This window comes from Cupressus sempervirens, chromosome 10 (genome assembly GCF_028749045.1).
Source record: "Cupressus sempervirens isolate cs-2001-9-10 chromosome 10, ASM2874904v1, whole genome shotgun sequence".
In the NCBI taxonomy this organism is placed as follows: Eukaryota; Viridiplantae; Streptophyta; class Pinopsida; order Cupressales; family Cupressaceae; genus Cupressus; species Cupressus sempervirens.
The window spans coordinates 732,964,372-732,980,113 of NC_143127.1; the positions used below are offsets into that span (position 1 = coordinate 732,964,372).

The 15,742-nt window shown below is 33.1% G+C and overlaps 1 protein-coding gene across 7 annotated transcripts in view; it reads right to left on the reverse strand.

Moving 5' to 3' along the window:
* LOC149535938 (uncharacterized) overlaps nt 1-15,742 on the reverse strand; it is a 280,772-nt gene that overhangs the window by 75,326 nt on the left and 189,704 nt on the right. For all 7 annotated transcript variants that reach the window (XR_016357873.1, XR_016357871.1, XR_016357872.1 and 4 more), the window contains 8 exons: nt 12,644-12,743; nt 12,474-12,543; nt 12,191-12,367; nt 11,764-11,886; nt 2,627-2,714; nt 2,206-2,386; nt 1,925-2,063; nt 1,778-1,837 (listed from right to left, as the gene is read on the reverse strand). Coding sequence is in view for 4 of the 7 variants with exons in the window: in XM_089806831.1 (XP_089662957.1) it covers nt 1,778-1,837; nt 1,925-2,063; nt 2,206-2,386; nt 2,627-2,714; nt 11,764-11,886; nt 12,191-12,367; nt 12,474-12,543; nt 12,644-12,743 (938 nt within the window). In the remaining 3 variants the exon portion in view is untranslated. The remainder of the gene's footprint in view (nt 1-1,777; nt 1,838-1,924; nt 2,064-2,205; nt 2,387-2,626; nt 2,715-11,763; nt 11,887-12,190; nt 12,368-12,473; nt 12,544-12,643; nt 12,744-15,742) is intronic.

A 15,742-nucleotide genomic window follows, 5' to 3' on the forward strand; every position in this document is an offset into this window, starting at 1 on the left:
TGAAAAGAGTATGGGCTACACAAGGATGCAATATATTGATGGATAGGTAGACAGATGCTATATATCACCCACTTGTTGAAATCATGAGAACTAGCAACATATAGTGGTATTTTTTGAATGCAATAGACTACTTAAGGCAAGAAAACAAGGTAGAATATCTTCATGACTAGCCATGTGATGGCATTGAGGAGGTGGGGCATCACATGTAGTCCAAGTTAGCAATGCTGCCCCTGTAAGTAAAGCAGAATGGATGTTGCTATTAAAAACATACAAACATATACTTTTTGGAGACCATGTTTGTGTGCATGCATTGAATAATTTGCAGTCAACAAACATCAATGGATTTCAGATCTCATAAAGAAGGGCAGAAGAATACACATGTTATATAACCTTCACCGCAACAAGCCATTTATTACAAATTTGCCAAGGTAGAAATTCTGAAACCTGCTAATATATGTTTCACTTCTTACTCTATTGTTCTTGACCTTTGTGAAGTCAAAGGACCTTTGTATTCCACAGTTGATTGCATGGGCAGCTTGGAGACAATCTACAATAGAAATTGCAGTTGAGGTGAGAGGTATGGTTTTGGGTGACCATTTTTTAGCTGATGTTAAATGTGTTGCAGAGTTTATAAATCACAAATATGCAGTGATCAGATTTGCAGACTCAAACAAGCCATGTGCAGTAGAAGTTTATGAAGCAATGAATTCCATGCGTTAACAAGTCAAGAAGATAATAGATGCAAAAGTCTCTCTATATCCTTTGTTAGAGAAAAAGTTACATGGAAGATGGAACTAACCTAACACACCTCTTCGTTGTATTGTCTATGCCCTTATTCCTAAATGGCACGATATACAAGTGAGTAATAAGAAGATTCCACATCAAGATAGTGCAGTGATGAAACAATTTTGTCCTACAATAAAAAAAAATTGGGCCAAGGCAAAGGTGCTTAAATTTTTAGAGGAGTCAATGGCATAAGTTTTCACATGGGCAATGTAATTTTTGTTTTATGGAAGCTTTGTAAGGAAAGACCTTTCAGAGTGCTAATGTAACCATGGATATAAAATCTCTGAATTGCAATCAATTGCAATAAGATTCCTCTCACAACTAACATGATCTTCAACTTGTGAGAGAAATCGGAGTGCTTATGGGTTCATTCATTCACTAAAAAGGAGACGAGTAAGGTCAAAGAAAGTACAGAACCTGATGTACATCCGTAGCTCACTTTTTCTTCTCTCGTATAGATCTTGAATGTAATGAGGATCCTTTAGCAGAACGGGATCAAAATTCCCCTGACGGATAAGTTGCATCAATTGGGGACAAAGAGATTGAAGCAGATAGCCTCTTTTTTACCCCCTGCTATTCTACCAACAAATGAACCTGAGTTTGAAAGTGATGACTATTCGGAGAGCATCATAGCTGAAGACCTTTATGGACAATCATGGCATAGAACAGTAGAAAATAGATATAACATTCCTAATTTTTGTTTGTGTATCGGCTTGCTGCTTATATGTAATCAATTTGAAACTTAAACACATTGATTGTATGACATTTGTGTACTTAATCTCCAAAGTTAATGTTTAAGAGTAAAATTTATCACTGTTCTTGTTGTGAAAATCCAACATACTAATATTTTCAGATTTTCTATAAATTATTAAATTGCATTAACAAATGGATGTCTCCAAGTACCATGTTTCCGTGCAAGCTTGGATTTTATAATTCTCAGTCCATCTATAAAAACAAAATTAGCACATAACGTTCACTGCAATAATATTACCTTTTTCTCTTCTTCCAAAAGTTCTTGGATAGGCCTGTATGCTGCTGCTATGCATAGGTTCTACAGTCAAACAATCAAAAATCAGCTCCACAAATTGTATGCTTAAAAGAATGCTAAAACAGAAAAAGGAACAATTTTTTTTTTTACCTTTAAATCACTGCCAGAATAACCTTCTGTTGCATGAGCTAAACCATCATAATCAAAACCACTAGCTAATCTTTCTTGAGCAAGAATTACCCGCAAAATTTTTGCTCGATTCTTGGTATCTGGTAAATCGACATATATTCTAAAGATGAAAAGTGAAATCAGTTATTATGATTACAAACAGAAACTATTTTGGAAATGATATTTACAGAATGGAAGATATCAGAGTACATATTATAATACAACAAAGTTATAGAAGTCATGTTCCAAAAATTCTCTCCAACCTTCTAGGCAACCTACGGATCACTGCATCGTCGAGATCAAATGGTCGATTGGTAGCAGCAAGTATTAGTATTCTTTGATTTTCTTTAGACCGCAGCCCATCCCAAGCTGCCATAAATTCATTACGCATTCTTCTTGTTGCTTCATGTTCAGAAGCACCCCCACGTGCTCCAAGAAGGCTGTCTACCTTGAAAACAAATAAAATGTAAAATGCACAAATCAGTGCTGGATTAAGACAATTATTTTGGGAGCCATAAAGGTGTCCAAGAGATGATGACATCAGCCTACAAAATGTCATCACAACCAGTCATAATTGGGTCAGCTTCAAAGACAGCATTTTAAAACAACTATGTTGAATGAAGAAGAGAAATAATTACACCTTTTAAAACACCTATGATGCATGAAGAAGAGAGATAATTAAACCTACTTCATCAACAAATATGATGACTGGTGCAAGTTTGCTTGCAAATGAGAAAAGGGCCTTTGTCAGTTTTTCCGCATCCCCAAACCACTGCATCAAACAATATAACGTCATTATCTAAGTAATATTATTGCTATAATACTATAAAACTGTAATCAATGATGAAGAGAATTGTATCTTGAACTTGAAAGAAATACTGTGGGAAAATCTATGTTACTGCACAACAATATATTTGTCAATGAGGAGAAGTCTAAAAGCACTATAGTGGCAGTCTCCTCTCGACTAACCAAAATAAGCAAAGTTGATATGGATACAAATACAGATACGGTATTGGGTATGGATACGGCAATTTTTTAAGATCCCCAATATGGATATGGCTGGACACAACATTAATAAATAACATATATACATATATTTAACATAGCTTTCTAAGTTATTGTAGGAGATTTTCAGTACTTCAAAAGTAATATTGACACATAAATGCTACATATATATTTAGAGTTAATTTAACGCTTTACAATATGTAAACATAGTAGAGTTGCATTAGAAGACAACCCAAAAACGGGTTGCTGATATAGAAAAACATTTTATTTGTCTTTCTCATTCGGTGGAGGTTTTGTTTATACTATATTTTTTTTAAATTGCTTTAATATAGTTTTTTTTACATTAAAGGGAAGATCTAAGTCAAATCTTTAAAAAAAAAAAATCCTTTAGTATTTGGTGTCGTTCAAAAATCAAGTTGTTAGGCAAACATGGGTACAACATTCGACGTGTATCCGGGCAGTATTGAATACGTTTCCAAATTGGAAACAAGGATATGCACGCCCAAGGAGGGACAGAGGAGTTTTCGGCAACTCTGAAAATAAGTATATAAAACTAATAACATGAAATAGAGATGCAACCAAAACAAGCAAACACCGAAAATATCAATTTAGGCAAAAGTTTTTGAAATAAAATTATCCTCCCAAACAGGAAATGCAGATCAGCACATGATTTCTCATTTTACACTAGACCAAAAGAAAACCCCGCATCTTCATCTATCACTACAAAAGGTCTTATACAAAATCTGGTAATATCATTATAGGAATAGTAGACTCATAAGGTTAACAAGGCCCATCCTCATGGAAAGCCGCATGCTGCTCAGGATTTTAATTCTGAAGATCTGGAGAGAAAATTAGTAATGGGTATGTTAACCCTATAGTGGAGACTTATGTAACACAGTTCTCCAAATAATCTATCTTCACTCCTATTAGTAGTTAGTAATGGTTTACAATACCACCAATGTCCCTGACAGGTGTCATGAGTGCGACAGAGCAAACTTTCCATAAGCATGGGGGCCAGGTGGAAGCTAACATGGGGACGAAAGGGGAATTATTTTATATTTTAGATGGGAATTATTTTTGCATTTGCAGTGGGTCTTTTGGTCTTCTTTTTAGTAACATTGAACTGTTTAGCTCTATGTATATATGATCCTTTTCCTCGTAATCTTATGTATGTTAAAGTTTCTTCCCACATGAACGAACCTATATGACACCCACATTAATCTATTAGAAGCAAAGACTGGAGTGTGTAGCAAGTGTTAGGACTTAGGAATTAATCTGTACCTAAGAAAATTGCCTCCTTTTGCCACTTGTAGGAATATCCTAAGGAATCCCTACAAGTTGTTTGTCCTTACAAGTTCTCACAAGTCATTTTCTTTATTCCAATTATATTTGGAATATTAGATTTCCTCCTTATGAGGTGACACATTGCAGGCACGTAGGATGCTAGATGGCACGTTTAGAATTGGAAGTTACTTTCTAACATCAATCTCTCACCTCTATATGCTGACGTCTCTCTCTTTTTTAAGTTGTAATAGCATTCTTGCATACTTGTTCTCGCTCTTTCTGTTATTGTAACTTAAGCTTTTTCCATCTGCATAATATAGAGGGGTTTTCTTTGTGTTTTGCCCCCTCACATATCCTATGTCTCCTCCTTGGATCCTAGTATGCATGTTCTTCATTTGGATTTCATTAATGGTAATATTTACTTCCAAACAATAGCTCTTGATTAGTTTGTTTCTGATTTTCCATGTCATTATTCTTTCTATTACAATATAATAATGTTTCTTTAATGGTCATCTTAGTTAATCTTTAGTTTATTTGGTAGCTCCTATTGTCACCTTTACAAACATCGTCTTTACAAATCTATAAAATGAGCGTATATCTCCTCTAATTACTAACATCAACTTACCATTACATTGTATCAAAGCGGATCGATGGAATTTCATAAAATTTGGCAAATTTTTAAGAAAAAATTGAGCCTCTTTTAATCTGGATTTTCTTCCACAAATTTGTTTTTCAATTTTTCGAAATAAAAAATTGCTGGATGTATTTTATAAATTTTTTGTGGTTCAGCTTTGAAGATTTTTGCTGAAAATTCCTGGCTTGTGCAATAGTCTCTGCTTTTCGAGGGTTACATGAACTTGCATGTTGCTTGCATCTGCTTTTCGTCAGTTACATGTTCTTGCATGTGCTGTTTTACCATGCAAACTGTCATGGTATGCCACATGAAGGTTTATTCTATTAAGTTTGTAATTTTTTCCTTCTAAATTTCTGATAGTTTTACATAATTTTTCCCGTTGAAAACATCCTATTGTTTTCATATTTTTACTCTTCAAAAATTATCGTTGGGTTTTTATAATTTTTTGATGGGTTTAAAAGAGATTTTTCTCAAAAAATAATTTGATAGGTTTTCATATTTTTTCCCTTCAAAAATTTCTAATGGGTTTTAATAGTGCATTATCCTCAAAACTATCTATTGGGTTTTACTATTTTCCCTCAATAATAAAGTTTTGTATTTTGTTATCTATGTCTTGAATTTTGTTTGGTTTTTATTGATTTTTCGCCTCAAAAATCATGTTGGATTTTGATCAATTTTTCACCTATAAAACTGTTGCATTTTTGTCGATTTTTTCTCCTCAACAATGATGTTTGTAAACTTCAAATCATACTATCTTGCAGTATGTTTTGAGGCATCTTGCTCATCTGTAAAGTTTGGAGGGTTTGACAACTTTTTCTCAAAATCATGGTAGTTGTTCTCAGTATGTCTCCAGCTACAAAAAAGGGAAGCTTTGTTCTCCAACACCAGGTTGGAATTTTGTGATGATTCCTGGTCAAAAGATTTGTTGATTATATGGGGGTGTTAGTGGCAAACTCATCTCAATAGCAGGCTCTTGTCTCTTTTTGCAAAGCATTCTCAAGAAAAGGGGTACCCTTCTTTATTATGTTCTAGACAAATTTCGCTTCTTGGTCATTAACATTTTGCAAGTCCAGGGAGTGTTGAATAGCATCAAAATGTTTTGAAGAATTAGTGACCAAAAGACAACAGTTAGACAATGACCATTAAGGAAGGGTATTAGAGCATTATATTGTTTCTTTAATGGTCATCTTACTTGGTCTTTAACTTATTAGGTGGTTTTTGTTATTGTCTTTAGTTCAAAATTGCTTCTTTTAGAAACACTGCCTTTGCAAATCTATATAACGAGCTTTCATCTCCTTTGTTTAATAACAACAACATCGATTTACCTTAACACTTCCATGGTATCAAAGTAGGTTGCCACTACTTTTTTGAGCTTATATTGTTGAAAAGTTACATTTTACAAGCACTTACCACTGGAGACACTCTTGAGGAAAGAAGAGGGGAGCCTTTTCCTAGATGTATTTCTTGTCTAGGATTTCTAGTTTTGTTTAAAGATTTATAAAATCTGCACTAAGTTGATTTAAAATAAATAATATTCTAAATTGCTTGACCTCTACAGTGTCAAACACGAGTTTATAGCTTAATTAATATTACCACTTTTCATTTTATATTTTTCGCTCGGATAACCTCTATTGTGTAAATTGGACGGTTATTGTTCACCTAACAGTGTCAAACACAAGTTTATAGATAAATTGATATTATTACTTTTCTTCTTCTTTTTTGGCTTACATAACCTCTATTGTGTAAATTGGTCAATTATTGTTCACCTATAGTAGATTATGTTTATGTAATATCCCCATTTTTGCGAGCATTAAAGTTTGTTGGATTAGTCTATGACTGACCATTGCAGGCTAAGGCAATTAGCTAGAGGGTCCCCTTTTCGTAGACATCAGTATGTATTCTCTGCCAAAGCTCAGTATATGCTTAGGATTGGTCTTTGTTGAGCTCAATTTGGGTCACTTTCGATTTATAAAAAGTGAGTGTTTCAGTGAAGTCGGGTAATTAGTATAACAGGGCACTAAATAGGCTATGATTGCAATGCACAATTGATTTGATTAGATAATGAGGCATTTACTATTTATACTAAGTCGGGTTAATAGAGGGATCCTTAGTACTTTTAGTAAGGTAGTTGGGTGCACAATAGATGCAATGGTTAAGTCCCAAGTTTAGACGAATTTAGAAATAATGATTATTTGTGGAGTTATGTTATTTTTATTATTAATAAAGCAATTAATTTATTTAAATTTATTAATAATATGCAAATATAAAGTTGATAGCATAGTTATGAGACTCTGCGAGTGCGAGCTAGAGTCCACATTTCTAAGGCAAATGGCCTCTGGACTCGGACTCGACAGAGTCAGCATGGACTCGCCGAGTCCAAGGACTCTTCTAACTCGCAGAGTCCCAAGCTCTGGACTCTCTCTAGCAGCGTGACTCATAAAGTGCAAAAAATAATAAAATAATGGGTTAAGTGAATTGTTCTTGCTTTGTATAACATCTATTTTACCTATAAAGGTCATTCCATCCTTTGCTAATGCTTGTGATGGAGAGAAAAGAGTTGGAGAAGAGTATTGGGGTTTTGAGAGAGAAATTATCAAACTGATTGGCTCTCCCATTTCAATTGATGATTGTTTGTGCAACTTTGTAGCTTGCACTTAAGAGGAGCTAAAGGAAGCATTGGAGACTTCTACAAACTTACTTGCATTTCCAATGCTTGTGTAAAAATTGAATAATCTTGTCTTTGTAGTTTGTTTGCTACAACCTTCACCTTCTCCATAGACAGATTTAAGGTACCAATATATCACCGATTGTATTAGAGATTGTTGATTAACATGTAGAGTGAAATAGAAAGATTCTTGACCTATCTTATGTGATGAAGACATGGAGGGTGGGTTGATTAGGTGGATTGGGAGGCAAAGGTAGTAGCGATAGCATTCGAGGAGGCTACAATGCAAGGAGGCCGATTGCAGGACCCTGAGGCTAGGAGTGATGGATATAAGTCTGATGATGAAGATTATGTGGGTATGGATGAGGATGAGAATGCCCCTGAGGTTCAACCTCGAACACAAGGAGAGAGGATGGCTCTAGAAACTTGCATGACTTATCTTAGGCATATTCATAGGAAGGCATAGGCTACTATGAGGCTTAGTCTTCTATACTCTAGCTGATATTTTGATTTATGTTTTGAACTTTTGATTCCATCGATTTTATATATTGTAGACATTTGACAGTGACACTATGTTAAACTTTATATTATGTTATTCAGTTTTTTTTCCTTCAAAAATTCGTTTTTATACTTATGTGATCTATGAAAAAATTGTGTATGAGTGTTAAGTAGCTTCTATTTATCTCAATTATTGTATATTTGATGTTAATTGACTAAACAATGCATGAAAAAATCTTTAAAACCTTACAAATCTTTGAACTAAATGAGTTTTTCAATTTTCCGAGTCCTTGCTGAGTCTTGGCCGAGTCCAGTCCCCGAGTCCGAGTCTGAGCCCAATTTTGACTTTCCGAGTCAAAGACGAGTCCGAGTCCCATAACACTAGTTGAAAGGTCACTTGATATTAAATGGGGTCAAGACCCTCATTTAACTGATCTCTAAAGGGTATTAATTAGTTATAACCTGAACACTAAATATTAAAATATTTTCAATGAAGTCATGGGCACACATTTAATATTATATTTAAAATGATAATAATTGATTAAGAAGCCTCTAGAACGGATTTACCTACTTGGAGAAGCTATAAAAGGGTTCAAAAAAGCAAATAGAATTCATTCTTAAAGACATTTATACTCGTTTCTTTTGGATGTGTGAGCTGTGTGTCATTATCATAGTTCCAAGAATCACGGCGATTCATGCGATTCACGCGATTTGGCGATTCGATTCAAGCCAAACGATTTTTTGTGAATCGGTGAATCGAATCAGCGATAAAGGGTTTATGAAATTAGTTACTCACTAAATTTCAATGGTTTTTTAAATTTTCCGATTCATGGCCGATTCGATTCCGATTCATGGCCGATTCACGATTTGATTCGGCCTTGCCGATTCCGATTCTTGTTACTTTGGTCATTATACACAAGGGTTCAGTCATCTTCTCTTCGATGTTTAAGCAATTCTAAGGTTGTGATATGCCAGCTGATATTATTGTTTGAGAGAGTTTCATTCAGGAGTTCTATTTGGGCAAAAAAGGTGAAAAAATATCAAGGATTTGTGCATAAATTTAAGCAGGCCATACACATTGGAGATACCTAGAGTGTCAAATAAATAAATTAGCAATAGTTAGCATTTGAATAAACTTGCCAAATCAAAATCATTGTCAGCAGCAGTAAGAAGTAAATAAGCGGTTCTTTCAAACTCTCAAAGAGTACATGGTTACTATCATCATTCCAGTGTGGAAAACTCATCAAAATTGGTAACCTTGTCTGCACACCTGGACAAAACCATAGCAAATCTATCTATTTCTTCCACAATAGTTTTTTATGATTATAGGTGATACAAACAAACCTCATTGTGAGTATTGCAACCATTTGAGTACTCCTATGTTGTCATTTTTTGTTAATGTTATAATTCTATTGGATAATTATATTATATATATGAGATATATAATATATGAGAAATATTATATATGGAATAATTAACTTTTATATATATATATATATATATATATATATATATATATATATATATATATATATATATATATATATATATATATATATATATATATATATATATATATATATATATATATATATATATATATATATATATATATATATATATAATCATTATATATTGAGGGTATATTAATTGTGTTATAACTAATGTAAGTTAATATATTAAAGAGACATGTCTCTTCAAGAGGCATGCCTCTTTGTATCATGTATATATTCATTTGAATAGTAACTTGAAAAACACATAAATATCCACAAGTGTTATTACAAGTTACAGATCCTATTTCACTAACAGTTTTACTAGTTCAATCAAATACAAAGCACATTTCCAAGCTAGTACGGGGACTCCTGGTATGTTCTTCACTAATTTGGTTGAAATAAATAATTAGAATTTGATATTAGTGTTTGATGTTATGAAGATCAGAATTCTGAGTTAATTTATCAGTCTATTATTTCAATAGACTTTACATTCAAAATCATTTGTGCATTGGCAAAGAAGTAAGCAAAAGTCCCTAAATACATTCTGAGAATCAAACTCATCAAAAAGTATCAAAAAACACAAATATTTGCTAGTTGTTGAATCGGATAAGCCTTCGAGGTTATTAAAGTTTTAAAAAGGCTTATATTTCTGTATTATTATATTGATTTCAAGTGTTTTTTCTTTTTTTCCATTCAAATTGATTTGTTTGCAGGTTTTAAATAATACTGACCTCTTTCATCCTAATTCAATACATGTATCTCTGGGATCTTCTGTGTTGCAGGTTAATTCATTTCACTTTAGTTACCTATTTTTTTTTTTTTTAAAGTCACAGATTCTTTTTCGGCTTAATATCGCCTCTTCTTAAATCTTGCATTACATAGGATGCTAGATGGTATGTTTAGAAATGGAAGTTACTTTGTAAGTCCTCTCTTTCGCCTCTATAGTTTGAGGTATCTCTCTTTTTCTTCTAAGTTGTAATAGCATTTTTCCATGCTTGTTCTCCCTCTTTCTATTATTCTAATTTCTTTAGACTTTTTCCATCTGCATAATATAGAGGGTTTTTTCTTTGTGTTTTCCCCCTCAAAAGCAATGACTGGAGTGCATAGCAAGTGTTAGGAACTAATCTGTACCTGCACAAATTCCTCATTTTGGCTCTTGTAGGAATATTCTAAGGAATCACTACAAGTTGTTTGTCCTTCTATGATTTCTCACTACTCATTTCCTTTATTCCAATTATATTTGGAATATTAGATTTCCTCCTTATGAGGTGACACATTGCACCAACAAAGGGTGCTAGATGGCATGTTTAGACTTGGGAGTTACTCTGTAACTCCTCTCTCAGCCCTATATATTGAGGTGTCTCTCACCCTTTCTTCTACATCGTAGTAGCATTTTTGCATGCTTGTTCTCACTCTTTTCTCTTTGTAGTTTCTTTAGGCTTTTGCCATCTACATAATATAGGGGTCTTTGTTTTTACTCCCTTACAAATCTTGTGTCTCTTTCTTGGATCTTGGACTTTCTTGCATCTTGGACTGCATCCTCTTCATTTGGGTTTCATTAATACTAACTTTTACTTTCAAACAGTTTATCTGATCCTCCATGTTAATAATTTTTCAGCAAATGTTGTATAGTCAATGAACTAAATGAGTCAATTGTAACATACAGAATCTTTTAGAAATGATGGAGCACAAACTGATCTAATGCTACACATTTCAAACATCTCTCCTAGGATTTATGTCAAATATGTAATGATGGCAATTTTATTGATACATTCCCCATGGATACAACTGCTTAAGAGTGGAGACATATATGAATTTCTCTCAAACAAATATTCTTGTGGTGATGAGATTGAATTGCTCATGCTAGAAGTTCACCATGATTTAGTGTAAAAGTAAAATAGTGGGGAAACCATCCTGAGTGTAAAGAAAATGCATTTATTCATGAGTAACAAAAACCAATATAATAATTCAATTTTTCCTAAAATCAATGATTTCCAACCTTTTTGAAGCCCAAAATTTAAAACATGAAGTATTAAATATGTTATCATGTGGAATAACCAGAAAAATGGGAAGTAAAATTAACATTACCAGCAGTTCCTGAATAAAATATCAACCTATAAAGCATGAATACTACCTGAATTTGTATGAAATCACAGGTATGCTTCACTGTCAAAGTTACCCATACAAGTTTTTCAAAAGAAAAATTGACGTGCTATTAAGTAATATCACTTTCAGCATTTACCTTTGAAGTAAGTGTTGAACCTGTGATACTTATAAAATTTGCACCAGCTTCGGTTGCAAGTGCTTTCGCTAGCAGGGTCTTCCCAGTTCCAGGAGGACCAAACAACAGCACTCCTTTACATGGCTGCAAATAGACACAGATACATCATGTCACCAGCTCTATGCTACAGTAAATATTACTCAAATCATCTTAACAGAAACACTTACCTAAAACATACAAGCAGAAAAAAAAAAGAGTATCAAAAGGGAGAAAAAAAAACTCGACAAAGTAGCATCCAAAAACATGTAAGTTTGTAATATCGTGTTTCAAATGACACATACACCAGTACATGACCATCAATATCATTTTTACCCGCAATGAACACCTAGATAACCATACACATGGTAAATAGTTTATCCCCAAGTGATTTTCAAGGATTGAACCCTACCCTCAAAAGGTTTCCAGCACGGAAAAGCTCTGGCCTGCGCATTGGAAGTGTAACCAGTTCTTGCAATGTATTTTTCACATCTTCAAGTGCCCCGATATCATCAAATTTTACACCAACTTCATTTGGAGGAACAACAGCAGAGAGAAAATTGCTCTCATACTCGTCCCGTGCTAATTTCTGTAAAACTACTACTTAGACAAAGCTTTGAAATGTTTATATGTGAAATTATAGTCTAAAAATATTCCTACTAAAAAAGTGTTCAGATTTACTAACCGCTGCTTACCTTAAGATCTTGAGATGGCTTTTTATTATAACTCTCCTCCTCTTTCAGCCTTGAGAGAGCAATTTCTAGACTGGAAAGACAAACACCATGACAGAAGTTTATTAAAACTACATTATTTCACTAATGAAACCATACTATACACATCAGAGAGCATTACCAATGTAACATACCTCTCCTGAGGAAGACAAAGACGTTCACCACTTACTGCAGGTGCTGTGCTACAGCTGGATAGATAATGATTCCGAGCCCATCCAATCACTTTCTCAGCATCTAGGAGAAACGGGAAGCATAAATGCATTAGCTCCAAGCCTTAAAACTGGTGTAAGAACATACAGGACACTAGATATTATAAGGAGGTAAGGAGGGCGTATTTCATTCAAGAGTGCTTAGGTCAACATTTCATTCAAAGAACCCGTCAATTGATTTTTGTCACAGCTGCTAACTAAAAAGTTATTATAGCTATCAGAACTAAGTATGACCAAACATATATTCAAACAACATCATTTTATGTTCATGTATGAGAGAAAATGAAAGCTTACTTCTAAACTTATAAGATTTATCAGGATCAAAAACTTCCCTCAAGATATAAAGTGTTCCCCCAGTCAATAATATTTTTCATTCTACCTCTAATATGCACCAAGGCATGTGGATTGTGTCAGTAACTTTTTTGTTGTTTTACTTTAAAAACGGTGCAGAAAGAATAAGCAAAACTCTATGATCATCTAAATAAATAAATATGTTTCAACCAACTCAACATAACATATTTCTACTTGCACCTTTCAGCCTATGCATTTTTCGTGTACACTTCATCGTCCAAATTTCCACTAAGCAATGTAGTATTCACATCATAATTGAGTATTCACTTAATGTAATATTCACACTCTTGTTTGCCAAATCCATGCCTATCAACCCCACCTTGTTCTTGACCAAGGATTTCTCAGCCTAGTAGTTCACCTTGTACACATATTTAAACCCAATGGCTTCTTTCATGATGTTATTTCATTAAAAACGAAGGCTTAATTTTCCCTCAAGATTTCACATTTCATGAGTATTGTCTTGTTTAACCAACAGTTGCATAGAAACAAATCAGAGTTACCAGAAACTCCTCTATTCCTCCTTGGGCACGCGTATCCCTGTATCCAATTTGGAAACGTATCCAATACTACCCAGATACACATCGAATATTGTACCCATGTCTGCCTAGAAAAACTTGATTTTCCAACCATACCAAATACTATAAGATTTATTTTTTTTAAGATTTGACATAAATCTTCCCAAGTTTTTTTTTTTTTTTTTTTTTTAATTATTAAAGAATTTTTTTTTAACTAGTATAAACAAAACCTGCCCCAAATGAAAAAGATAAATAAATTGTTTTTCTATTTCAGCAACCCGTTTTTTGGGTTATCTTCAAATGCAACTCTACTATGTTTACATATTGTAAAGTGTTATGTAGCATTTATGTGTCAATAATGTGTTTTGAAGTAATGAAAATCTCTTATAATAACTTAAAAAACTGTGTTGAACATATGAATACATGTTATTTATTAATGTCGTGTCCAGCCGTATCCATATTGGGGTTCTTAAAAAATGGCCGCATCCGTACCCAATACCGTTTCTGTATTTGTATGCATATCTGTATCCATGCAACTTTGAAACAAATATGATACAGTTATATATACTGCAAATCAAGACCTACTAATACAGTCATGAAATCACACACATAAAGACTTGTTAATATGTGGGTGTACATAGATATGTGTCAGTTTGTATACATACATGTAAATAAATATCTATATGTGTGTTATGTAGTATTAAAGTGTGTGTGTGTGAGAGAGAGAGAGAGAGTATGTATGAATACGTATATTTATGTGTTTTTGATTGAGTATATGTATAGTGTGAATCTAAGTCATAGGGTTCACCGACTTTTCAGCTTCAAATTTGAAATTCGGCGAACCTCCAAAAAATGAGAAAAATTGGTTAAATTCGCTACAAAAGTCGTATGGCAATATTTCTCTTGTCATTTTGCATAAGAGTCGAAGCATCTGAGGGTCAAAGTTACTATTCATCTTTGGCAGTTGCTGTTCAACCTAGCCCAGCGGCAACCAATGATGATCTTTGGCATTTGAAACTACCCTTCATCTTTTGCCTCTAAAATTCCGTCTTTGCCCACCAACAACCTTGCCTAGTGATCTCCTACAGTAGCTCCGTAATTTTGAGACTTGCCGAGTCGCCGACGGGATAGTTATAAAGTTTTCATTTTATTTTTTAGGTTTTAAATTTACTAGTTTTTATTAATTCTTATTCTACGTTTCTTATAATATATGTTATTTATATTATTACTTTTATTAAATTTTATGAAAGTAAAACATTTTATATATTGTTTTCAGGAAACCATTTTTATTTTATGTATATTTTATTTATTTTTTATTAGTAATATATTAATGTTTTTAATGTTTATTTACGATTATTAATATTTTTTATTATCTTTATTCTTTACTCTATAATTTTTACAGTTTTATTTTATATAAACAATTAAAAACAAATTATATATAAATTTTATTTTATTTTGAAAATTTTATAAGGCAAATTTAATGTCCAATTTTTTTCAATTTTTTTGTCTTGTCGAATTTTATCCGAATTTCATAGTTTTCGAAATTGAACTCGAACTCGAACCTTGTGACTTAGGTGTGAGTATATACATGAACATATATGTATATACATGTGAATATATATATATATATATATATGTATATATATATATATATGCATAAATACACACACACATGAGTGTAAACATGTATATGCATTTACACATACATACATCCACACACAAACGTATGTGATAAAATTATGTACAAATGTATACCTAAATACCTATGTTCGCCTAAGTTTTTGGGATGGTAACTGTAATGAGCACCCTGGAAATGCCCAAAAACTGAACCAACTGCTGATAGAGATTTTAATGTCTTTGCATAGATTTAAAACCACATAACATGAACACGAAGGAACTTATGCAAACTAAAGATTGAACTACTGTTAAAATAATATTAGTTTTCAAACTAATAAAATCAAATACATAGCAAACTTTTCTACTCATTAATTATTTCAGCATTATAACATGTATATCATCCCTTCACAATGGCATAAGTATCAGACAAGGGAGTGGGAATAATATGAGCAAACATTATAACATGTAAAATCATCCCTACACAATGGCATAAGTATCGGACCTACTATAATGAGCACCCTGGAAATGTCCAAAAATTGTA